The sequence below is a fragment of the Aulonocara sp. 'chitande type north' Nkhata Bay genome, linkage group LG20 (assembly GCF_057382095.1).
Source record: "Aulonocara sp. 'chitande type north' Nkhata Bay isolate Kocher_YH1m ecotype deep benthic linkage group LG20, A_spYH_male_GT1.1, whole genome shotgun sequence".
NCBI lineage: Eukaryota > Metazoa > Chordata > Actinopteri > Cichliformes > Cichlidae > Aulonocara > Aulonocara sp. 'chitande type north' Nkhata Bay.
In genome coordinates, this window is record NC_141363.1 from 36,526,542 (window position 1) to 36,548,085 (window position 21,544).

Genomic DNA, 21,544 nt, shown 5'->3' on the forward strand with positions numbered 1-21,544 from the left:
ACTCACCAGCACAGCTTACCACAAAGCCAACATGGAGGACAACACCCTACAACACAGGCATATACATGAAGAGTGGCTCACTCTTAACACACTCATATTCTTATAACATGCACGCCAGGGTGTAGGTCGCCGTAATATGGCGGATTTAACAATAACTTTTCAGAAAGAAAACCCAGTTGAGTCTTTGGCCCACAATGGGGTTCAATATCTGACACTTGGAAATGAAGAGTTAATCCTGGACTTGGCCAGGCGGAATAAAAACACCCAAAAAAGTGACGGGGCGCTCACTGTTGGGCGATGACCACTTCAGGATGCTCTTGAGAAAATAATCCCTAATTAATACCAACTTTAGGTATGCGAGGAAACTCGGGGACAAGCTGAGTAAAAGCATTGTCCCTCATATGATCACATCATGATCATCCTCTTCTTCTACGGAGCCTAATGGCTTCCGCATAGCCACCTATGTCAAAGCTGTGTGTTGAATTATGACAGGTTGAGCTGTTAGCCTGCGCTAGCCTAGCCAAGCAAAAGTGACTCAATGACTGAGACCATCGACGCTTTGTTGACACACGGCGAATCACGACTTTAACCCACTCAAAACACCGACAAGTCTACGAGGCTGCTGTCGGTCAAAAGCAGCGCGGCTACGTTGTAAATAGTCACGAATGAGAGGCAGCTAGCAGTGGCAGCACAAAGAATGAAACAACCGTTTATCCGCCATGTTGAGCAGTCCCTTTAAATCCCCAGCTCTCCGTCTTTAACGATGAACTAATTCAGCATCCGAGTCTCCTTAACGCTTTTTTCACCTTTAATGACACTCACCGGGGGCGGCCGCACTTTACAAATGCCCGTTTTTTCAGCGATGGGACGGATCTTATTGATGAAGGCGTACGGGTCTCGAAATTCTTCCCAGCTGGGCTCGAAGACCGGGCACTCCGGAGGAGGCTTGAACTCGTCCGGCCGAGGCAGGCTCATCGTTTCGGACGACCCGGTGGTAGCTCGGACAGGACAGGTCACCGTTCGAAGAATGCTTTTTCAATTTAATTAATTAATTTTTATTTCCTGTCTATTCACCACTAGAGTGGGTGGCAGCCAGTCGACATCAACATGAGAGGAGGCAGCTTACACACACACTCAAATACACACATAACCTACACACTCTTCCACTTACACACACACACACACACACACATCCACTCACAGTGAGGAGAATGTTCCAAGGCAGTGAGCAGTGAGCACTTCCGCTCGAAAAACTAGACACCACGCAGCTCTTATCTATGCATGTGTAAATTCTCTGTTTCTGCGGTTAAATCGACGTATTAATCAGTAACTACTGAAGGAATACAGTTTACAGCGTGTCCTGTAATGTGATATCTTAAATTACGCAGGACTTTACAGACAGAAATCATAGTTTTATTTATTTATTTTTTTCATATCCTCATGTTTTGTAACTGTACCCTGGAACAGGATATACTCCACTTTAACGTGGGGCTGATTCGAAATTAGGCCACCTGGAAATTTCGTTTTAATTCAGTTTTCACAACACAACACTCTCTTTTTTTAGCGTAAGACAAGACCCTACAATATCAGAAACACAACCCCAACAATCAAAGTATCCCCTAAGAGCAAGCACTTGGCAACTGTGGGGAGGAAGAACTCTCTTTTTAACAGAAAAAGATCCCCAGAAGACTGTCCTTAGCCAAGGGCAACATCTGCCATGACTGTTTGTGGTATGAGGGTAAAGAGAAGACAAAAAAGAGGATAACAGAGCATGCTGCAATAATTAAAAATAAAAAATAAAAAATCAATAAAGTTCACACCAATCCTACAATTCTTGCCACTCACAAACAACAGATAAGGACTCATGTTAAATTTCACATACATAAAGGTGCATATCAATGCAACAGCATCGGCAAATTCTTTAAGCTGCTGGCCCTGTCAACACTAACAGAAAACAGGGGGAAAAAACTATATATTACTTATAACACCATAAGAAAGGGATCATTGAGGATCACCTGATCTAGACCAAACTATAAGGTTCATCAGAAAGAAATGTTTTAAGATTATTCTTAAAAGTAGAAAGGCTGTCTTTCTCTTGAACCCAAAATTGGAGCTCTGTTGGACTAATCTGGTAATAATATTTCAGAATTTATATTTAATGTGAAGGATTTTAAATTAAATTCAAAATTTTACAAAAAGCCAGTGAAGAGAAGCTATACGGGAGAACTATGTAGATACGAAGTGTATGCCACCTTGTGAAAAAGATAATTAATTAAATAGTAACGACTATATAACTAGATGGGGATTCACAGTGTAGGTATATGAAAATGTTTAATTCATTTCTAGAAAAAGGAAGTAACTAACTTCAGTATTTTGTAAGTGTGATGTGTTTTAGGCTTACTTACTTACTTCACAGATGACGTGTTTGTACTGCGCTAAAAACCAGAGGTACTGTCTTATTAATTATTTAATTACTTGCAGATCAAATTACAATATAATCATCAAATAAAGTGACATACATGCATTCATAGAATGAGTAAAAACTAATGATTTAACTCATTTAAGGAGCTTGGAAAGAAGCCCAGTCACCTTCTTTCCAGTCTTCTTAGACCACCATGACCTCGATGACTGAGAACTACACAGACAATGATTCAACTCCTAACCATCAATAAAAACACGTTCCTTTGTCATTGTGGCATTTCAATATCTTTAATTCCTCTTTTGAATGTTTTCTCACTAATTATGTAAAAAGAAATTTCAGAAACAAATTTCAGAAAAATTTGCATTACCTTTTGCCTTTTAATTACAACATGTTACACAATTTCAAATGCAAATTCAATCATTTTCATAGCTTATTCAGTATAATGAAAGTTTCTTGTCATGTAAAGCTTTAAGCTTGCCACATTTTGATATCTACACTTTTACCTTATAGCTACGAACACACATTTTACTCGCCTAATTCTACATAGTTTCGTTTTATTTATAAATACAGAACCAGGTTGAGGGAGGGGCAGCCAGTTTAACACAGGACAAAAGAAACTTTGGAGGACTGGACCCCGCCCACATGATGGCGTAATGGCCTACTGCCGGAATGGCCAACACGTGGCCCAGGGACCACAAACTGTTCACCAAAGGCACCAATTTGGCAGTGAAATCTATATTTAGGTAAATAAAGTGTTTTCTATTCCTTGTGCAATATCAGTATTATGCAGGTGAAAACAGATGAAGCAGGCTGTGTAAATCATAAAGGTGTAAAAACACTGTTGTAATCAAGAGTAGGGTTTTGTAAATAAATAACTCAGAAGACGTTTTGTTCCATGATGGGGTAAGATATTTGGCACTAAAACATGAAATAAATACATAATCTATCCCGGTCAGCCAAAAGTTAAGGTTAAAAGTATTTCTCAATACAGCTGAGACATCTCAGGCTGCACGTCATGTGCATTGTACATGGATTGGTCATTAAACAAGACAAATATATGTTTTAATTGGACTCCTTAATTCTGAAAAGCTTGTGTTTTTGCCACTACTGAGTCAAACCTCTCAGTGTTCACAAGAAATAACACCATCTGATTTCTGTGGATTTCTCCAAAGGCAGTTTAAGTATAAGCTTTTAAGGTCGATATTTCACAATTGTTTGCAACTAATATCTGTTTAAAATGGACATTATTATGTCATGGTCTTGTCTGACCCAACTTAATTTAAATGACTTTGGATGCCTCTAGCTGGCAGCCACCATGCATCTGCTCCACAGGCTCAAAATCCTAGCTAACGCCAAAAAGTGAAACGACTCTTTACTTTTTCTACTTCAGCGTCAGCCTGTAACAGCTGGCAGCGAATTGCGGGTAATATCAAACGAATTTCATGCTTCCAATTATAATAAAAACACAATATAATGAAGTTGTGCGTTAAACGCCTTTCTTCTTTACTGAGTGACTTATGTTTATGCTTGCGCGGAGGGATACGTGCAGGTGACACTTTTAACGGCTGCCCGGACTCGTTGTTTAAATAGACACTGAGCGCAGTTTGGTTAGATGTATCTCATAAAACATCTGCTTCTTTCTTTCTTTCTTTCTTTTTGTTTTTGCCATGAATAGTAGTTATTATCAGTTAACTTTCACACAAAGTGGAGTAAACAGTTAAATAAAGAAAGAAAATGCAATATATATTTTGTTTTACCAAACAATAGTAAAACTTGCCCCAGTTTTTCTGTGGATTTAGGCTGTCTCATAATCCCAAACTGACTCCATGATGTAGGGATCACTGCTCTGTGGGGACCAGTGCCATCTGTGGCTCTTTGTCTTTCAGTTTACTGATTATTCATCCTGGATCTGGCTGTGTGCATTGAAGTAATGGCAGCTTTAATTTTGCCCACCTCACTTACTGTACTGTTTGTCAGATAAGAATCTAAACATCCAAGAGTGCATTTGCACAGCACTGTGTGTACTAATCAGAGGCAGCTGCTGTAATAAACTGGCTAACAGCTGCTACCTTACACTTAACCCTAACACTTCCTAAGAAGATGAAACTGCTATTTTAATAGAGGAAACTGGTGGTTTTCATACTTTAGGCCAGGGGTGTCCAAACCTTTTGTCCAATAGTGCCATATTTATTCATGGGGATATCACCCAGGGGCCAATAATCTTTCTCAATCGTTTTTTTCTTTTTGAGGTGTAAACATGTTTTTTTTTTAAAAAACAAACAAACAAAAAAAAACAACCAGGCATTTTCATTAACACAAGAATAATGGTGACAAAATAAAACTACTTTTGATTCACATATGGACGGTAAAATAACACAAAGGTCAAGCTGTCTGAAATACATGAAACTTCAGTGAAGCTGCTGAATATCAGTGTCTCATGTTAATTGTAATCGATACGTACTTTTCTGTTGTTGTGTGAGTGTATAAAAGTGTTATACACCGATTGGTTGCATCTCATGGTGCTGACAACATGAGGTAAACAAAGAAATTGCACTTTATTAATTCTGTTTGTGGCGGGCCATAAATAATGCATTTGAGGTAGGCACTGGATTTTGGACATGTCTGCTCTAGGCATTTGAGTTTAACAACAAGTCAAAAAAGGGAGCTTGCAGGATATCGATTTCTGTGGATGTGATATAAGGCCAGTTTTAAGAAGAAATAAGATGAAACAAAGAGAAATAGTGATATTTTTACTGAGCACATCTGAAGGGAGATTAAAAAACAGTTTGCACATGGAAACAAAACAAGCAACAACACTGAGACCAGTGTACACAGGCTATAGTTGCCTGTTAACCCTATTTATGTGAAAATAGAGTATATTTGATTAACATAAAAACAAACACTTATTAACATGAACCAGGCCACCCGTAACCCACTTAGGGGGGTTAGATGTTAGATTAATGCTAAATTGAAACTGCATGTATGAAATTCACTTAAAATAACTTAAAACGTGCTCGTGAGGAATGGCTGAGCAGTAAATACAAAAGATGTAGTGGCATCTTTTTATTTCCCTTTTTCCTGATTAGTGCAGCGTGGTTATGTAAACCCAGCGTGGGGCAGGGATAGCTCAGGGGCAGGGATAGCTCAGTAGGTAAAGTGGTCGCCCCATGATCGGAAGGTCGGCGGTTCGAATCCACTTAACGGCTACCCTGAGGTACCCCTGAGCAAGGCACCGTCCCTACACACTGCTCCCCGGGCGCCTGCTTAGTGGGCTGCCCACTGCTTCACAGAGTGAATGGGTCAAATGCAGAGAAAAACAAGTAATTTCCCCATGGGGATCAATAAAGTATCCATTATTATTATTAAAGAAAACGTAAAGCTAATAAAAATCAAAATAACTGTAAATCTCAAACTTAAAAGGATCTGAAACAAAATAAGGAAACACCTCTGCATCCGATTACATCCTATTTCAGTTGATTCCTTAGAAGTACAGCTGCTGTGGCCTACTTACCAACATCACCTGATACAGTGAATCTGGAGGGGAGCTGCAGGTCCAGCCTGCGCTCACGGTAACCCGTTCCAAACCAGAGAATGCCATTTAATTACTAAATTGGCTTACAGCAGTGTTTACATGATTGTTCAGAGATAATTATAATAAGCAAAGAGTGGAGAAACATATCTGAAGAGAAACCTCACAGAATATCTTTCCGTCCTCCGTAACAAACCTGACACATTTTCACAGGAACCAGACCAATAAAGACTCCAGATGAGGTCCAAAAGGACCCAGGACCTGTCAAAGCAGAGACTGGTTTGGGTCCAAAGCAAAGGAAATTCATTTTTAATTTGTAACAAAGCTAGGTTACAGTTACTGGGTGTGAAATGTGGAATTGCATTCATTGCATTCTTTTAAATGTCCACCAGGAGGTGATATCTTTGGCTGCAAAAAGCTTTCCAGTCCTATGGAAGTCTATGGGAAAATTGGGACAGGATCAGAAAGGAATACATCAGAGGGAAAGCTCAGGCCGAGCAGTTTGGAGACAAAGTTTGGGAAGCAAGGCTTGGACATGTGCAGAGGAGGGATAGTGGATTTATGAATATGAAGCTACCAGGCAGGAAAACCGTGGAGAAGATTCACAGATGTAGTGAAGGAGAACAAGAAGAGGTGTGACGGAGGATGATACTGTTGCAGATCAGTTTAGCAGCTGAAAGAAGAAGCTTCCCTGATACATCTGACTTTACTGTCTTGTCTTTGTTTTACTTCCTGTTCTGAAATCTTGTTTCTGCCCATAGAAACTTTAACTAAGAAATCAGATTATCCATTCTAGTGTTTAACACTGAAAATTGTCCAAGATTCGAGCACTTTCACAATTGAAAGCTGTTCCACCTCCCGCCTTTGTCATGACACTGTGAGAGTGTTTTAACAGAAATGTAGACAAGAATTTAGTCGTCAACACCTGTGGAGCAACTCATGGCATCACTGCATGGGCCACCTATGTATTTATTTTCAATGGGAATTATTATACAGTTTCTCCTGTTCTGTTATCCTGTTACAATGGTGAATGCCTGTATTAACACGGCTGAAGTTTGGAATAATGATGTCATTGTATAAATAACTGTATTCAAGCTTCACACTGCTGTAAACACTATTTTGTAAAAAAAAAAGTTTCTGTTTTTGGCTCTCCATGATATCCCTGAGAGGCAATAGTTCTAATATGGTCATGTAAGCACACATCTTCCCTTCAAAGCTGCTATTTAACAAGGATCCGCACATCAATTAAATTCAATTTTACTTATATAGCACCAAATTACAACAGATGCCCCAGAGCACTTAATGATGTAATGAAAACACAAGAAAGTAGTTGCTTTTAAGGGATACAGCAGGGAGCCAAAAAGTTTTAAATAAGGATTATTTTGGTCTGTGAACAATACAAAGCTATTCTAGCAGATAAAAATAAAAATATGTTGATAGAATTGAGCATAACACTCGGTGAAAACTCAAGCAAGACATACTGGAGATGAGGGTGACATGTCCTAGTGATCTTCAGTCATATTTTTGTATGCTGTATAGTTTCTGGAACACCACAACACCTTGTTGACCATTTTGCTGCATGTTGCTCTGCACGGTGTTTGACTGGCTGCTATTCGCAGTCAAACGACACATCTCAGGAGGACATGCAGCCAAACGAGAGGAAGCTGTTATTTTTAGTGGGTGGTGAAGCGGTTAGCAAAGGTGCTTCAAAGCAAGAAGGTTCTGGGTTCAAACCTGGGGGACGGCTGAGTTTGGTTGCGTATGCATGTTCTATCTGTGCCTGCGTGGGTTTCCTCTCGGTACTCCTGCTTCCTCCAACAGTCTAAAGACTTGCACATCAGGTGAATTGGTGATTTTAAATTTGAGTGTGGTTGTCCTGTGTGTAATACAATTCCCACCTAAAGGCAGCTAGGATAAGTCCCAGCATACATAGAAGAAAATGAGTGAAATAGTAACCTGCTATTTGATTAATAGGCTCTTCTTATTAGTCATAGGTAACGTTTGACACCAGTGGCTTGCGTGAAGTGTAGATGCAGACAGGAAATATGAGCAGGAGGGGGGTGGAAAGGCTTGCATCAAAGACCCCTTGGCCTGATTTGTAAGGGGGTCACATGTGGTTATCTGGCACCATCTTAGACCACCGAGTCTCTGACAAGTTTCACACAGAATATGCAAAGACAAAATTTATTCAGAGCACAATTCAAATACAACTTAGCTCACATAAAAATGGCATTACAAGAAAGGCACTGAGAAATGCATCGCTTTGGTTATTTAGGATTAAATAACAGCTTTGCTGTCACAGATTTAGGCCTTACAAATTTCAGTATTCTTCGTCGTTTTCAGAGTCGGGGTTCATTCGGCCCAACTCCTCGTAATCTTTCTCCAAACAAGCCAGGTCCTCTCTGGCCTCTGCAAACTCTCCCTCCTCCATGCCCTCACCCACGTACCAGTGGACGAATGCACGCTTGGCGTACATCAGGTCAAATTTGTGGTCAAGACGAGACCAGGCTTCTGCAATAGCAGTGGTGTTGCTCAGCATGCATACAGCCCTCTGGACCTTGGCCAGGTCTCCACCAGGAACTGCAGTTGGAGGCTGGTAATTAATGCCGACCTGTAAAGACAAAGTTAAAAGTCAGAAACATGACGTATTTTAAACACAACCCAGCAACTACTAAATATGTTTTCCCTGACCGACTGGCAAATGGCTGCAGGAAGTTGCAGTTATGATTGATTTCAGCAGTCAGCCATTTTTGGCATGAAAGATACCGACTTGTCTGCAAACAGTCACCAACTAATCATCAAACGGTAGTGAAAACTGAAAAAGTGAGATGCAAACCAGAAATGGAGAATGTTCACCTGTAATGTAAAAAGACGTGTTTTACTTGCTACACATGTTCTCTAGTGATGCCTGATTTCATGGGGTCAGTGACTGATTTCTTGGCCTGTGTGACTACTGATTACATCTGACATCATTAGCCATTTCTAGGTTTAAATGCTCCTTCGCAGACACTGAGGAACCACTTAGGGTTAAAACAGTCAAAATTCTCTACCCTGTTCTTTCGGGTGTTAAAGATTAACATCCAGGCAGCCATGGAAAGTGGATTTATGAGGCTTAGTCGAATAGTTTACACATTTGCCTAACAGTTAAATTCTGGGAGGAGACACAAATCCTGTTAGTTGAAGGGAACCAAACATAAAAATCTGCCAGATTATGGCACTTGCTATGGTGAATAAGGCAGTAGTGGGAAGTAGCTCTGAGGAGTTTGCAGAGGTGGTAGGTACCATAGTACAAATACTTCTTTACTGTGCTTAAGTACAATTTTCAGTTTTCTGTTTTTTACTTGAGTATTTATTTTTCACACAACTTTGTACTTTTTCTCCGTACATTTTAAGACCAATAACTGTACTTTCCACTCTTTACATTTTCAAAACAGGCTTCTCATTTTTGGTTTAAGACATTTGAGGGGAGTTATTATTTCACATCTAGCCTTTAAACATCAGACCTGTTTGAGCAGTAACAGTAAAAATGAAAGGCAATCCTAATGGTCTATCAATCACTGGGGGTTATTGCATACAAAAAGATGAAAGGTACATAACTTATAGCGCCATAGCCATTTTAAGCAGCTGTACCTAACTTCATTTATAGGTAAGAACTGTTCAGTGGTATTTGATAAACTGGAAAGCTAAAGCTTACATGCAAGTCCTCATTGGATAACTTCACATCATGTACATAGTGGATCTACACACGATGTGAAGTTATGTGTTTTTTTCATGTGGAACGCCCTGCAAAACAAACTAAGGTAGACTAACTATGTTAAAGGTTGCATTAAAACACTCAGCAATTTAATGCAGAATAAACAGGTTTGCTTGCCTCACTGTAATGAACTCACAGTAAACCAGTGTGTTGGACTGGTGTGTAATGACTGTGGTGTTCATGAACTTTGCTAATGGAGCATCTTTCATGAACAGAGTTAGGAAACATTAAGTATAGTAGAGATGAATTTGGATTTAACCTGATGATGCTTAGATTCATTCACTGAATTGCACATTAATATCAACTGTTTACCATCTAGTACAAATACAGCATAAAAAGTATACTGTCTGTATACTAGACAGCATACTGTTTATCCTGTCTAGTATACAGACAATATAAACAGTATACTGTCAAGGCAGTATGTCATGATAGCCTGTGAAACATCCGCTTACATCTTGTTGAATTCAGCTGTGTAAATCCACAAAGAGCAGTAAACCTCAGAGTAGCAGAGCAGGTCAGCTGATCACAGCTTGTACATATAGACAACCTATTGGAGCTCACAATAGAAATCATTATGAGTTGTGTTTCTTTTCGTCATGCTAATCCACAGGATGGAATGGAAGGAAGAAGACACTGAAAACCTCAGTCAAGAGCACCTCTAAGGTGATCCATCCACAATGCTACGTTAGTTGTTAACATGTTGCTGTGCAGTTTGGATTACTCTGTATGAAAAAGCTCTAAAACTAAGGTTAATGTCCACATGGCCATCTTAGCTTTTTCTGATGACTTTATGTGTTCAATTACTGATTTCTGGTCACATTAAATAAAATATGATGTCCATTTTGTAAATTATGGACATCATTGAGGTCAGAATTGAGGACTCTTCAGGGTGTGTTCACTGGCCGGTCAATTTCTAATTAAGATCAACCCCTTGCTCGCCATTTCCTGTTTTCAAACACCAAGATGTTAATGTGACATTGTTCAGCTTGAGGTTTCAAAACAGAACTTCATATCATCCATCTTTTGTAATGTCTCTGATGGCTACTAACCTTGAAGCCAGTGGGGCACCAATCAACAAACTGAATGGAGCGCCGGGTCTTGATATTTGCAATGGCAGCGTTCACATCCTTTGGGATGACATCGCCTCGGTACAGCATGCAGCACGCCATGTACTTGCCGTTACGAGGATCACACTTGACCATCTGGTTGGTCGGTTCAAAGCAAGCACTGGTAATTTCAGACACGGTCAGCTGCTCGTGGTACGCCTTCTCAGCAGAGATGATTGGTGAGTAAGTAACCAGAGGGAAGTGAATACGAGGAAATGGGACCAGGTTGGTCTGGAACTCCATCAGATCCACATTGAGGGCGCCATCAAAACGAAGGGAGGCTGTGATTGAGGAGACAATCTGACCAATCAGTCTGTTGAGGTTGATGTAACCAGGACTCTCAATGTCTATATTACGATGACAGATGTCGTAGATGGCCTCATTATCAACCATGAAGGCACAGTCGGAGTGCTCCAGGGTGGTGTGGGTGGTCAGGATGGCATTGTAGGGCTCCACCACTGCCGTGGACACTTTAGGAGCTGGGTAGATGGCAAACTCCAACTTGGATTTCTTGCCGTAATCGAGCGAAAGACGCTCCATTAGCAAAGAGGTGAAGCCAGAGCCGGTACCACCTCCAAAGCTGTGAAAGACGAGGAAACCCTGCAGGCCGGTGCACTGGTCGGTCTGACGAGACACAAGAGTTTTCAGTATTAAAGCAGCTAAAGCCAAATTTCATACAGTTTATCAAACAGGTAAGTAACCTTATTGATAGGGTGTTTCTTTCTGAAATTGTAGAGCCTTTTACTTTACATAATAAAGTATCTTGAGGTGACTGTATAAATAAAACTAAATTGAATTTTCATCATTTCTTTTTCACAACTGGTTCCATTTTTCCATTTCTTACAGGTTTCAGTTGTACCAAACCACGTGTGTATCAGTCTTGAGGACACCACAAGCCACTTTGCAGCATCTGCAGTTTTGATTATAGCAGCACAAGCAGAAGAAACAGCAGCCACGGCCTCCTGATGGAAATCACTATCAACCACCAAAACCAACTGCTTCCTACACGCACATGCCAGTTTCTGTTGAAGTTAAAATAAATTTTTAGCTTCTAGCTATCATTTGGAAACAGTTGCTATTGTGGGAGTTTATCTCCCTTAACAGACCAATCAGCATGCATTAGCTGATTTTATACGGGGCCAAACAGCTTCACTATAAGAAAAACTTGTGGTAACTAAACAACTTTAAAAAACTTTAAAGAAAAACAACTTTTTTAAAAAAAATTTAATGTGTTTATTGCCTAGAAGAAGGTATAAATGGTTCTTTAGTCATTTGCTCCTCTTCTTTCAGGGCTATTTCATGAGTGCCTGTAGACAGTTTCTGTACAATGGGATTAAAAGGCGGAGGAGAAAGTTCCCCCAAATCTCCTCTAGTTGTAGTTCATGTGGGAAAAGTTCTAGGGGTATTGATCCAAGATGGCGCCGGTGCGTGTGGCTTGCCGTCTATCACTGCCAGTGTTATGTTTGTTTGTTTTGATTTTATTGACTATTGTAATAAATGCCAACTCTCTCTTGGTGTATGATCGCCTAACCCTACTGGATCTCCGACCTTCTGTCAAAGGCTGGGCAAAGTGGAACCAAGCTGAACATAAAACTTTGCCCCCGCTAATATCGGAGATCCCGGCTCACCTGTGCCGTGTTCCAGATCCACCACTCCGGCAAAAGTGCCGTCGCCGGGGTCGAAGGGCTGGCTTCCTGGTGAAGCTGAAAGCTTCTTTAAGGTATTCTCTTAAGCCCTTGTCCAGAAAACAAGGAGTGGTGCCAAACTTCTGTTTCTCTCGGCGATCGTTGGAACCTGTCTGTGCCTGGCTGGTACCTGTCATCGGCCTAGATGGGATGTCCCGAAAACCCTGCTCTCCTCGCCCCCGCCGACGTGGTGTGAATCTGCGGCCTCTGTGTCGGGCTTCTAGGACGGCTAGCGACGGGGATCCGCTGCTTACCGCCAGGATTGGCCTGGTAAATGCTAGGTCCCTAGCGAACAAAACGTTTATCCTGAAGGATTTTTTCACATCCCGAGGACTGGATTTTCTTTGTGTGTGCGAGACGTGGCTGAGCGCCGGTGAGTGCAGCATCTTCTCGGATCTTCTATCCGGCGATTGCTGCTATTTTAATTCCCCACGTATGTTGGGCCGAGGAGGAGGAATAGCTACGATCTTTAAAAGTCATTTTAAATGTAAGCAGCTATCAACCCCGTCATTCACCAGCTTTGAACTGTCTGTGTTTGAGCTGGGCTGCTCTCACACAGTGTTGTGTGCGGTGGTTTACCGGCCTCCAAAATACAATAAGGACTTTGTGAGTGACTTTGCTGACTTCTTGGCTGAATTCATGCCAAAATATGATCGTGTTCTTATTGCTGGGGATTTTAATATTCACGTGTGTTGTCCTGACATGCCCATGGCGAAGGGCTTTTTAAACCTTATTGATTCGTTTAATCTGGTGCAATGTGTGACAGGTCCCACACATGAACGTGGACACACGCTTGATCTTGTTTTATCTCATGGTTTTTCTGTTTTTAACATAGAGATTTGTGATGCTGTGTTTTCTGACTACAGTCCTGTGATGTTTGAAGTTCCTCTTGCCTGTGCCTCAGTTAAAACTCGCGCTGCTGCTCAGCGCTGTCGTGTTTTTAACTCCTCCACTGCTGAACACTTTTCAACAGTCTTTGACCAGATCTGTAAGATCCCGGATTTTTTATGCAGCCAGACTGAGGAACTGAGCTCATGGTTTTATTCTACCTGTCGGACTGCTTTGGACACTGTGGCTCCATTAAAATCCAGACTGCCTAAAACTAAATCTGAGCCCTGGCTGAACGACTTGACCCGAGCTGTCAGACGCGACTGCCGTCGAGCTGAGCGCAAGTGGAAAAAGGACAAACTACAAGTGTCATTCCAGATGCTGAAGGACTGTTGGCGTCGATATCAAAGAACTGTAAAAGATGCCAAAAGAAAACACTTATCTGACATTATTTTGTCAAACTGCCACAACCCACGTGTTTTATTTAATACTATTAACTCTGTTCTTAATGCACCATATACTGACTGTATTGAGCCCTCATCAGAAGCCTGTGAAAATTTTTTTACACTTTTTTATCGAGAAGGTCTCCTCCACAAGGGCTCAAATCTCTCCTCATGCTCACGACCTCTCAGTCTCTGTTTCCTGCTCTGCTGTCTTTGACAGGTTTGAGCCTGTGACTCTATCCTTTTTAAAGGAGACTGTTGGTCATCTTAAGCCTGCAGGGTCTCCAAATGATGCTGTCCCTCCTCGACTTTTAAAAGAGGTGTTACCTACAGTTGGTCCTTTGGTGCTTGAGCTGGTAAACCATAGTCTGATGTCAGGTGTTGTCCCTAAAGATTTTAAACATGCAGTAGTCAAACCCCTGATTAAAAAACCTGCTCTTGATCCTATGGTTCTTGCAAATTACAGGCCTATCTCCAAACTACCTTTTCTTTCCAAAATTCTTGAAAAGGTAGTTTACAGCCAAATAATGGCCTTCCTGGAAAAGCAAAATGTTTTAGAGGTTTTCCAATCTGGTTTTAAACCCTTTCATAGCACTGAATCAGCCCTTTTAAAAGTTTTTAATGACATATTTTTAGCGACTGATGCTGGGGACTGTGTTGTTCTTGTGCTTTTAGATTTGACAGCTGCGTTTGATACCGTGGATCATGCCATTTTATTCTCTCGTTTGGAGCACTGGGTGGGCATTAGGAGCACAGCACTGGAGTGGTTCAGGTCCTACTTGACGGGGCGAACTTTTTGTGTCAGCCTTGGTGACTATGCGTCGTCCTCCGCTCCCCTCTTGTGTGGTGTCCCACAGGGCTCAGTTCTAGGCCCCCTCCTCTTCTCTTTATATCTGCTTCCTCTTGGTTCTGTACTGAGAAAGCACGGCATTGCTTGATAATCAAATTAAGGCCGTGGTAAAATCTAGCTTCTTTCACCTCAGGCAGCTGGCAAAAATAAAGCCAATTCTTTCACGGCAGCACTTTGAGACAGTGATCCACGCCTTTGTTAGCACTCGGCTGGATTACTGTAATGCACTTTATATAGGGGTCAGTGCATTATATATTAGTCATCTACAGAGGGTGCAAAATGCCGCAGCTCGTCTTTTAACTGGCACTCGAAAGTTTGAGCACATTTCCCCTGTTTTAGCTTCACTTCACTGGCTGCCCATTTCTTTTAGGATTCATTTTAAAATTCTTTTATTTACTTTTAAAGCTCTCCATGGCCTAGCTCCATCTTATCTCTCTGAGCTGCTACAGCCTTATACACCCACCCGCTCTCTCAGGTCAGCTGATCCTGAAGATACCCAGGACTGGGCGTAAACTTAGAGGAGATCGTGCTTTTGCTGTAGCAGCTCCCAAACGGTGGAACGAGCTTCCTTTAGAGATTAGACAGGCCACTTCTTTATCTGTTTTTAAGTCACTCTTGAAAACCCACCTCTTTACCTTGGCCTTTGACACCACGTGAGATGTTGGTTTTTTATTTTTATTTTAGTTGTTTTTAGGTGATTCGATGCTGTTTTATCTTGTTTTTGCTTTAACATAGGGCTGTTTTAATTTTATGTCTTATGTGTTTTATTTATTTAATTTGCTGTTTTTTGTTATTCTATTGTTTTAACTTATTTTCTGTACAGCACTTTGTTCCTGTGCTGGGTATTTTAAAGTGCTTTATAAATAAAATTGGATTGGATTGGAAAAGTAGCTCAGATACTGTTAATGAGCACTGAAGCAAGCCACCAGTCTGGTTATCTTGCAATATTTTCTTTTATTGCATTTCACTTTGATGCCTGAGTTTTTAAATTTCTTGGAATCTGCCAGTGTTAAGTCTTGATGCATGCTCAATCATCCAGGTAAGTAAATCTCCAAAAGTTGACTCTGTTCATCTGGACGTAGCGTTTTGTGGGAGAAACGTTTCATCACTCATCCAAGTGACTTCTTCAGTCTCAGCTGACTGCAGATTTCCCCAATCTTATAAACAGTACATTTGCATAATGACTGAAACCAGCCCATTGAAGGAACAAAGGGCTGGGAGGTCAGTTCCTTAATCTTAACTATGCAAATTCTCATGACCACTGATCAAAGCCCACTGATCAATGGCCTCTCCAGGATGTTCTGGACAGGGAGTCAAGGAGGCCATTTATGTGAAAAGGGAAAGACCATCTCTGAATCGAGGAGGGGGCCTAAGGGTACATCTTTCGCCATCTTACAATGCTGTGATTGCAGCCATTCACCAAATCTCTGTGAATGGTACTGATGGCCATTGATCAGTGGGCTTTGATCAGTGAGCTTTGGTCAGTTGTCTGTCGTTGGCTGCTTTCAGGTAGAAAGTGTACCAACCTGAAAATGATTAATAATAAACAAGTCTAAAATAAAATATTAACTGACTTTTTTTCATATTATGCTCATTTGCCTTATTCCTGTAACTTAATTTAGCATCACTCACATATCCGTCTGTTCAATATGTATCAAAACCCACCAACCTGTTAGCTTGCTATAGCCTAAAGGCTGAAAGTTTTATTACTGTAGTAAAACCAGTTCTTCTAAATTCTGCTAATTATTATTTTATACCGGTGCAAACAGGTTTTATGGGGTTGTGCCAAAGTTGGTGCAGCAGTTTCTTAAACACAAGCTACAACAAGCTATGCTGTGAGGTTAAGATGAGCAGGGAGGCGGGCCTGGGGTAACTGACGCCAGTAGCATTGGTATACTAGAGTTACCATCTCCTCATCTGATTCAAACCTAGAAAGGAAGCAGGATATTCCTTTAAGTGTCACGTCAATTATGATGCTTCTCCTTATTCCATGTCATGTATTTGCTCTAACAATAGGAATACAGCTGCTGTTTGACAGGAGTCACCTTAAAGCGAGAAGAGCTTAAATGGTTTGTTTCTGAAAAGGCAACAGCACAAGATGAACAAGGGTTATTTTAAACTGTGAGTCTAGTAACACAGATAAACTATATAAAAAACCAACAACCAAAAAATCCAAAACGTTTTAAACTACAGTCACTAAACCTCAAAAAAAAAAATAAAAATGAATAACTAGAGAGAAAAAAAGAAAACTTAAATAAAAGGTCCAAATAATAAAAAGGGTTTAATAATAAAACTATTATAAGAGCACCATTACCCCTACTGATAAAGAAAATAGCAGAGCTTCTCTTTCATCTCTTTCATTACTAACCATTTTACGGATGCGCTCCATGACTCCATCAATGATTTCTTTCCCGACAGTGTAATGACCTCGAGCGTAGTTGTTGGCTGCATCTTCTTTTCCAGAGATCAGCTGCTCAGGGTGGAAGAGCTCCCTGTACTTTCCGACCCTCACTTCATCTGAAAGGAAAGATCTCATTCAGACCCGACTCATCTCCCCTTTAGGTCATGATCCTGGTTCTTAGCCCCTGAATTTTGAAGGGGTTCTTTTCTTTTACTTTGAATTGTTATTTAGCACTGTGTTTGGTCCATAGATTTATTATTAGATTTGAGTTTCACATTTTTGCTCAAGTGTGTTGATTAGCATTCTTTGGGTGTAGTCCCTTGTTTCCTAGCGTGCTGGTGTCTTATCTCAGTGTTCACCTGGTTTACTCTCCCCACTTCATTATCCTTGATTAAGTTCACCTGTTCCTTGTTACCGAGCTGTTTCTTCTCCCCTCATTAGCCCTCAGTGTATAAAAGCATGTGTATAAATAACCCCGCCTTTTGGTTCAAACTACACAATCCTGCATTCCTCAAAGTTTTCTTTTCATTGTTTTGTTTGTATTTTGTTTTTTCTTATTTTGGTTGTGAACTGCTTTTTAGGGGTTTTTATCTTAATAAACAACTCACTCTTTTTTTTGTCTGGCGTTTGCTTGCACACTCCTCACCTTTTAACACATCAATATGGTAATCCCATCATTTTACTATATTTTACCAGTCAAGATCTAATCTAATGCAGTGAGGATGCAGGTGATAAAATGTAGACTTTACTCAAACGTGATACAGCGTGGAGCCATGAAGTTGACAAAATGTAGCAAGAGATAACCTGACAGGTCAAAAATATCAAATTATATTTTAACTTCACATATGAAGGTGCTTGCTTAAACTTTTAATCACATAAATAAATAAATAAATCTATAATATTTTACCAATCTGAAATAGGGAATACAGGACATTTCAGTTATTTATTATATTATAAAGTTGTCAAGTATGTTTCTGATTTGTGTAATCCACAAACTATATGTAAAAAATGGATATGGCTACTATAGTGTTTTTTTTTTTTTTTTTTTAAATGCTTCAACATTGGGATTTAGTCCATTATACTGGGTTTGTGGAGTCTGGGGTTCATTGCTGTAGGGAGCCAAGGCTGGTTAGCAAGTTGAAATTATAAACTTTGCGTTCAGCACACAAACAAAAAGATCTGGAATTAGCATTGAGTAGACAAAATACTAGAATTTCATCAATCAAAACTGAAGCACAAACTTCTTCGACAGAGCATGTCACATTATTTTCCAGATAATTCTATCAAACTGCTCCAGCAATCACCAACAACACAAATACAACAAAGAGGTCCTGTTCAGTGGCTCAACAGATGAGTTGAGGCCTAGCAGGCAGGCATATCCACCACTGTACTGACTGCAGGAAGGGAGAAACTATCCCTACAGGCAAAATCTGTTCTTTATTCCTTTTCTTTTTTGGTTGTAAAATGCGCTTTTAAATGATATAAAGTTCTCTGTGGATTGACTCACCTCAAGTGGCCATTAGAGGAGCTGCAGCTTTTGACACTTGTGTTCATTTTTCAGCCCCAGAGGCTGCTGCTTGGGCTGGCTGTAGTGAAGGTCTGCTCCTTAACTATGTTACTTTTCATTATTTATCGACAGGTCATGTGGTTTTTTTGCAGAACCTTAGAGAAACTAAATTTGTGAAAGAAATATTTAATTTTAAGACCGTTCAGTGAAGGCTTAGTAAGCAGTTATATCAAATGAAACAATAAAAGTCTGGAAAAAGGTTGAGACATAATGGAAGAAAATGTTCTTTCCCTGCTCAAATCCACTGAATATTACCTTCCACATCCAGCTGTTTACATAATATCCATTCAATAAAAGGTGAAGGACTCACGACTGCACTTGTTGCCTGGATACCAGTCTTAACTGCCCATGGCTCATGTGGATTGAAATGCGTAACACTTGATACTTATGACCACAGATAATTGGACCCCAAATGATAATTAAAAAAATAAGGAGGGTAAAAAAAGCACATAATCAAAGCTGCTCACCAACCACAGTGGGCTCCAGGTCCACGTATATCGCTCGTGGAACGTGACGCCCAGAGCTCCCAGTGTTGAAGAAAGTGTTGAAAGGATCTTCTCGAGAGTTTGCTTCAGCTGGAGAGTCCAGGAAGACGCCATCAGGCCCAACACCATGCTCCAGGCAGAAGAGCTCCCAGCAGGCATTTCCCATCTGGACACCTGCTTGGCCCACATGGATAGAGATGCACTCCCTCTGCACAGAAGATCAAGTTGGAAGCTTATCATAGACACAAAGTATAAATCAGCACAGTCACCAACTGGAAACATCATTCAGATTCACAAAAAAGGATCTTTAGAAGACAAGTTAACTATAAAACTGTACTTTTTTTGCCATGCTGGATGCATATTTGAAGTCAGACTCATTTCAGATAAAGGTGCTCAGCACAGTAGCAGACAATGAAAGTTTTCTTTTTTCTTTTTTTTTTTCTTTTTTTTACCAGAGAAACTTAATTAGGGTGTTTTTCTGCATAGAGGAATTTCTGGCAACACCCAAAGAGATTTTGTTCAGAGCCAAAGGAAAATTACTGGAAACTTTTTTAAAAACATTTTTGCTTAAATTTTACTCGAGTGGAATAAAAGGTTTATAAAATAATAAATGTATTGATGACAAAGCCCAAAATACCAAGAAAATGCATTCAAATCTCTCACATAGGTAAAAACAGACTTGTTTCCTTTACTGTTGTGAAACCACAGATTTAAACTGGGAGCCAAACAGAAAAGGTCCTCAGTATTTAAATTTAATTATCACTGAATTAAAAAAGAAAAGAAAAGAAAAAAGTTTTACTTTGGAGAAAAATGCTTTAATCACATTTGATGTGATTTTTGTTTGTTTATTTTTCTTTATTTTGGAGGATTTATAAAAATGCAGGCAGAATGTTCAAGTGTCCATAAATCAAAATATGACAATGATTATTTGATGAGTTGCTTAAACTTGATTCTTCAAAATATAAAGAAATGCTAAAAGAAGTCGAGTTACTCTAATTCAGACACATAAACTGAAGATGTAAAATCCTAACTTAAGCTAAAAAGAAACACCTGTAAGAAAAGAAAAACATTAATGAAGAGATACTATGTAAGTATATAAAAATAAATGAAATTGCTCAATTTTAAATTATGCTGAAAGTAAAATATGTAAAATAATCCACTTATTTAAAAATCAAATAATATTTAAAGTAATTAGATTTCATAATTTGGCTTAGGATTTTACTTTCGCACTGCAGTTAAGAGCTCAGAGCACAAACATCTCCTAATACACTCTCTTTTGTGCTGTGTCTGTGCCCTTTGTCTGTCTATTGTTAGGTGTAAACAATACTGAAAAACAGGCCACACTCATTTCAACACTTCACTGGTGCATCTTCCAAAATCTTCCAGTCGTGTTTCAGCATGTTGAAAATTTCAGCTCGTTTTACCCAGAGGCAGAACATCCCCTTAGATGGTTTTTCACTGTTGAGTGACAGTTTTTAAGTTATAGGGAGACAATAGAGAACATGAATGCTAAAACATGCGCAGCAAATCTTAAATATGAACCAATAAATAGGCTACAAACTGCAGATTAAACCACCTAATAGGAAGAACAAAAGAAAACTGGAAGATCATGAGCAAAATTATGACACATCCAGGTCCAAGCACTCAATGTAGGTTTGAATTAAAAAGGGAAAAAAGGTCCCTTTTTTCGAGAAACATTAAAAATATACCAAAGTGTATTTACTTGCACTTTCTTCAGGGTATAGGCCCTTAAAATATGATTAAAGAATAATGTGAGCAACAGAACTAATTTATTCAGTGCAGACTGCGTGTGCAGAGCGGAGGTCATTGAGGAAAAAGTGATTTTTATGTATTAAAAACCAAACATTAAAGTTTCTAGATTTCCAGAGATTCCCTTACCATGTTGCTTCAGACGATTTTAAAAGCAACTTCTGTTGTGGAGTATCTGAAGTTTAGCGTCTGTCAGTGAGGCTCTGGACAGACACAGACTGCGTAATTCCTCTGCCGCGTCCCGGGACGAGTAACGTGTCTCCACCAGCACAGCTCGGTTCTGTCCCGCGTGCTGCTCGCCGCTCTTTATACATGTAGACGCCTCTCAGTTGGGTCTGTCTGAAGGTGCTGATTCAGGGCTTTGGGAGGAGGGAGAAGACTGATGTACGGAGGGAGGGATGAAAGCTTTCCTCCCCCATTAAGCCAGTTCTGCCTCAAAATGTTGTTTTAGACACTTTTCTGGCTTGTTGTTACTTGTATGCATTAGAAGAAACGGCATTAGGACAGAAAATCAGACACACTTGTCATCTTTGACAAGTTTGTTCACATTTTCCCTCTTGGTAGAGCAAAACCTGACTACAAACAACTCTCCGTTTTATAAAGTTATACAATTTTCTTTTGTTTTCAGCTCTTTGGCTCCTTTGTTTAGCAGAATGAAAAAAAGGAATAGACATTAAAGTGTACTTTCAAATTCTACTGAAGGA

General features: G+C 40.0%; 2 protein-coding genes across 3 annotated transcripts in view; both read right to left on the minus strand.

Annotated features, from left to right (window-relative positions):
* Positions 1-1,187, minus strand: part of kdm5bb (lysine demethylase 5Bb) — a 24,314-nt gene extending 23,127 nt beyond the window's left edge. For both annotated transcript variants that reach the window (XM_086276647.1, XM_086276646.1), the window contains exon 1: positions 823-1,187. In XM_086276647.1, coding sequence (XP_086132773.1) covers positions 823-975 — 153 coding nt within the window. In that variant the 5' untranslated portion in view covers positions 976-1,187. The remainder of the gene's footprint in view (positions 1-822) is intronic.
* A 6,912-nt stretch (positions 1,188-8,099) lies between these two features.
* tuba5 (tubulin alpha 5) lies at positions 8,100-21,174 on the minus strand. Its single transcript, XM_086276099.1, has 5 exons — positions 20,970-21,174; positions 19,053-19,278; positions 16,986-17,134; positions 10,755-11,435; positions 8,100-8,562 (listed from the first exon to the last, which is right to left on the minus strand). Exons 1-5 carry the CDS (start codon positions 20,970-20,972, stop codon positions 8,272-8,274), a joined length of 1,350 nt encoding a protein of 449 aa, XP_086132225.1. The 5' UTR covers positions 20,973-21,174; the 3' UTR covers positions 8,100-8,271.
* Between the last annotated feature and the right edge of the window lie 370 nt (positions 21,175-21,544).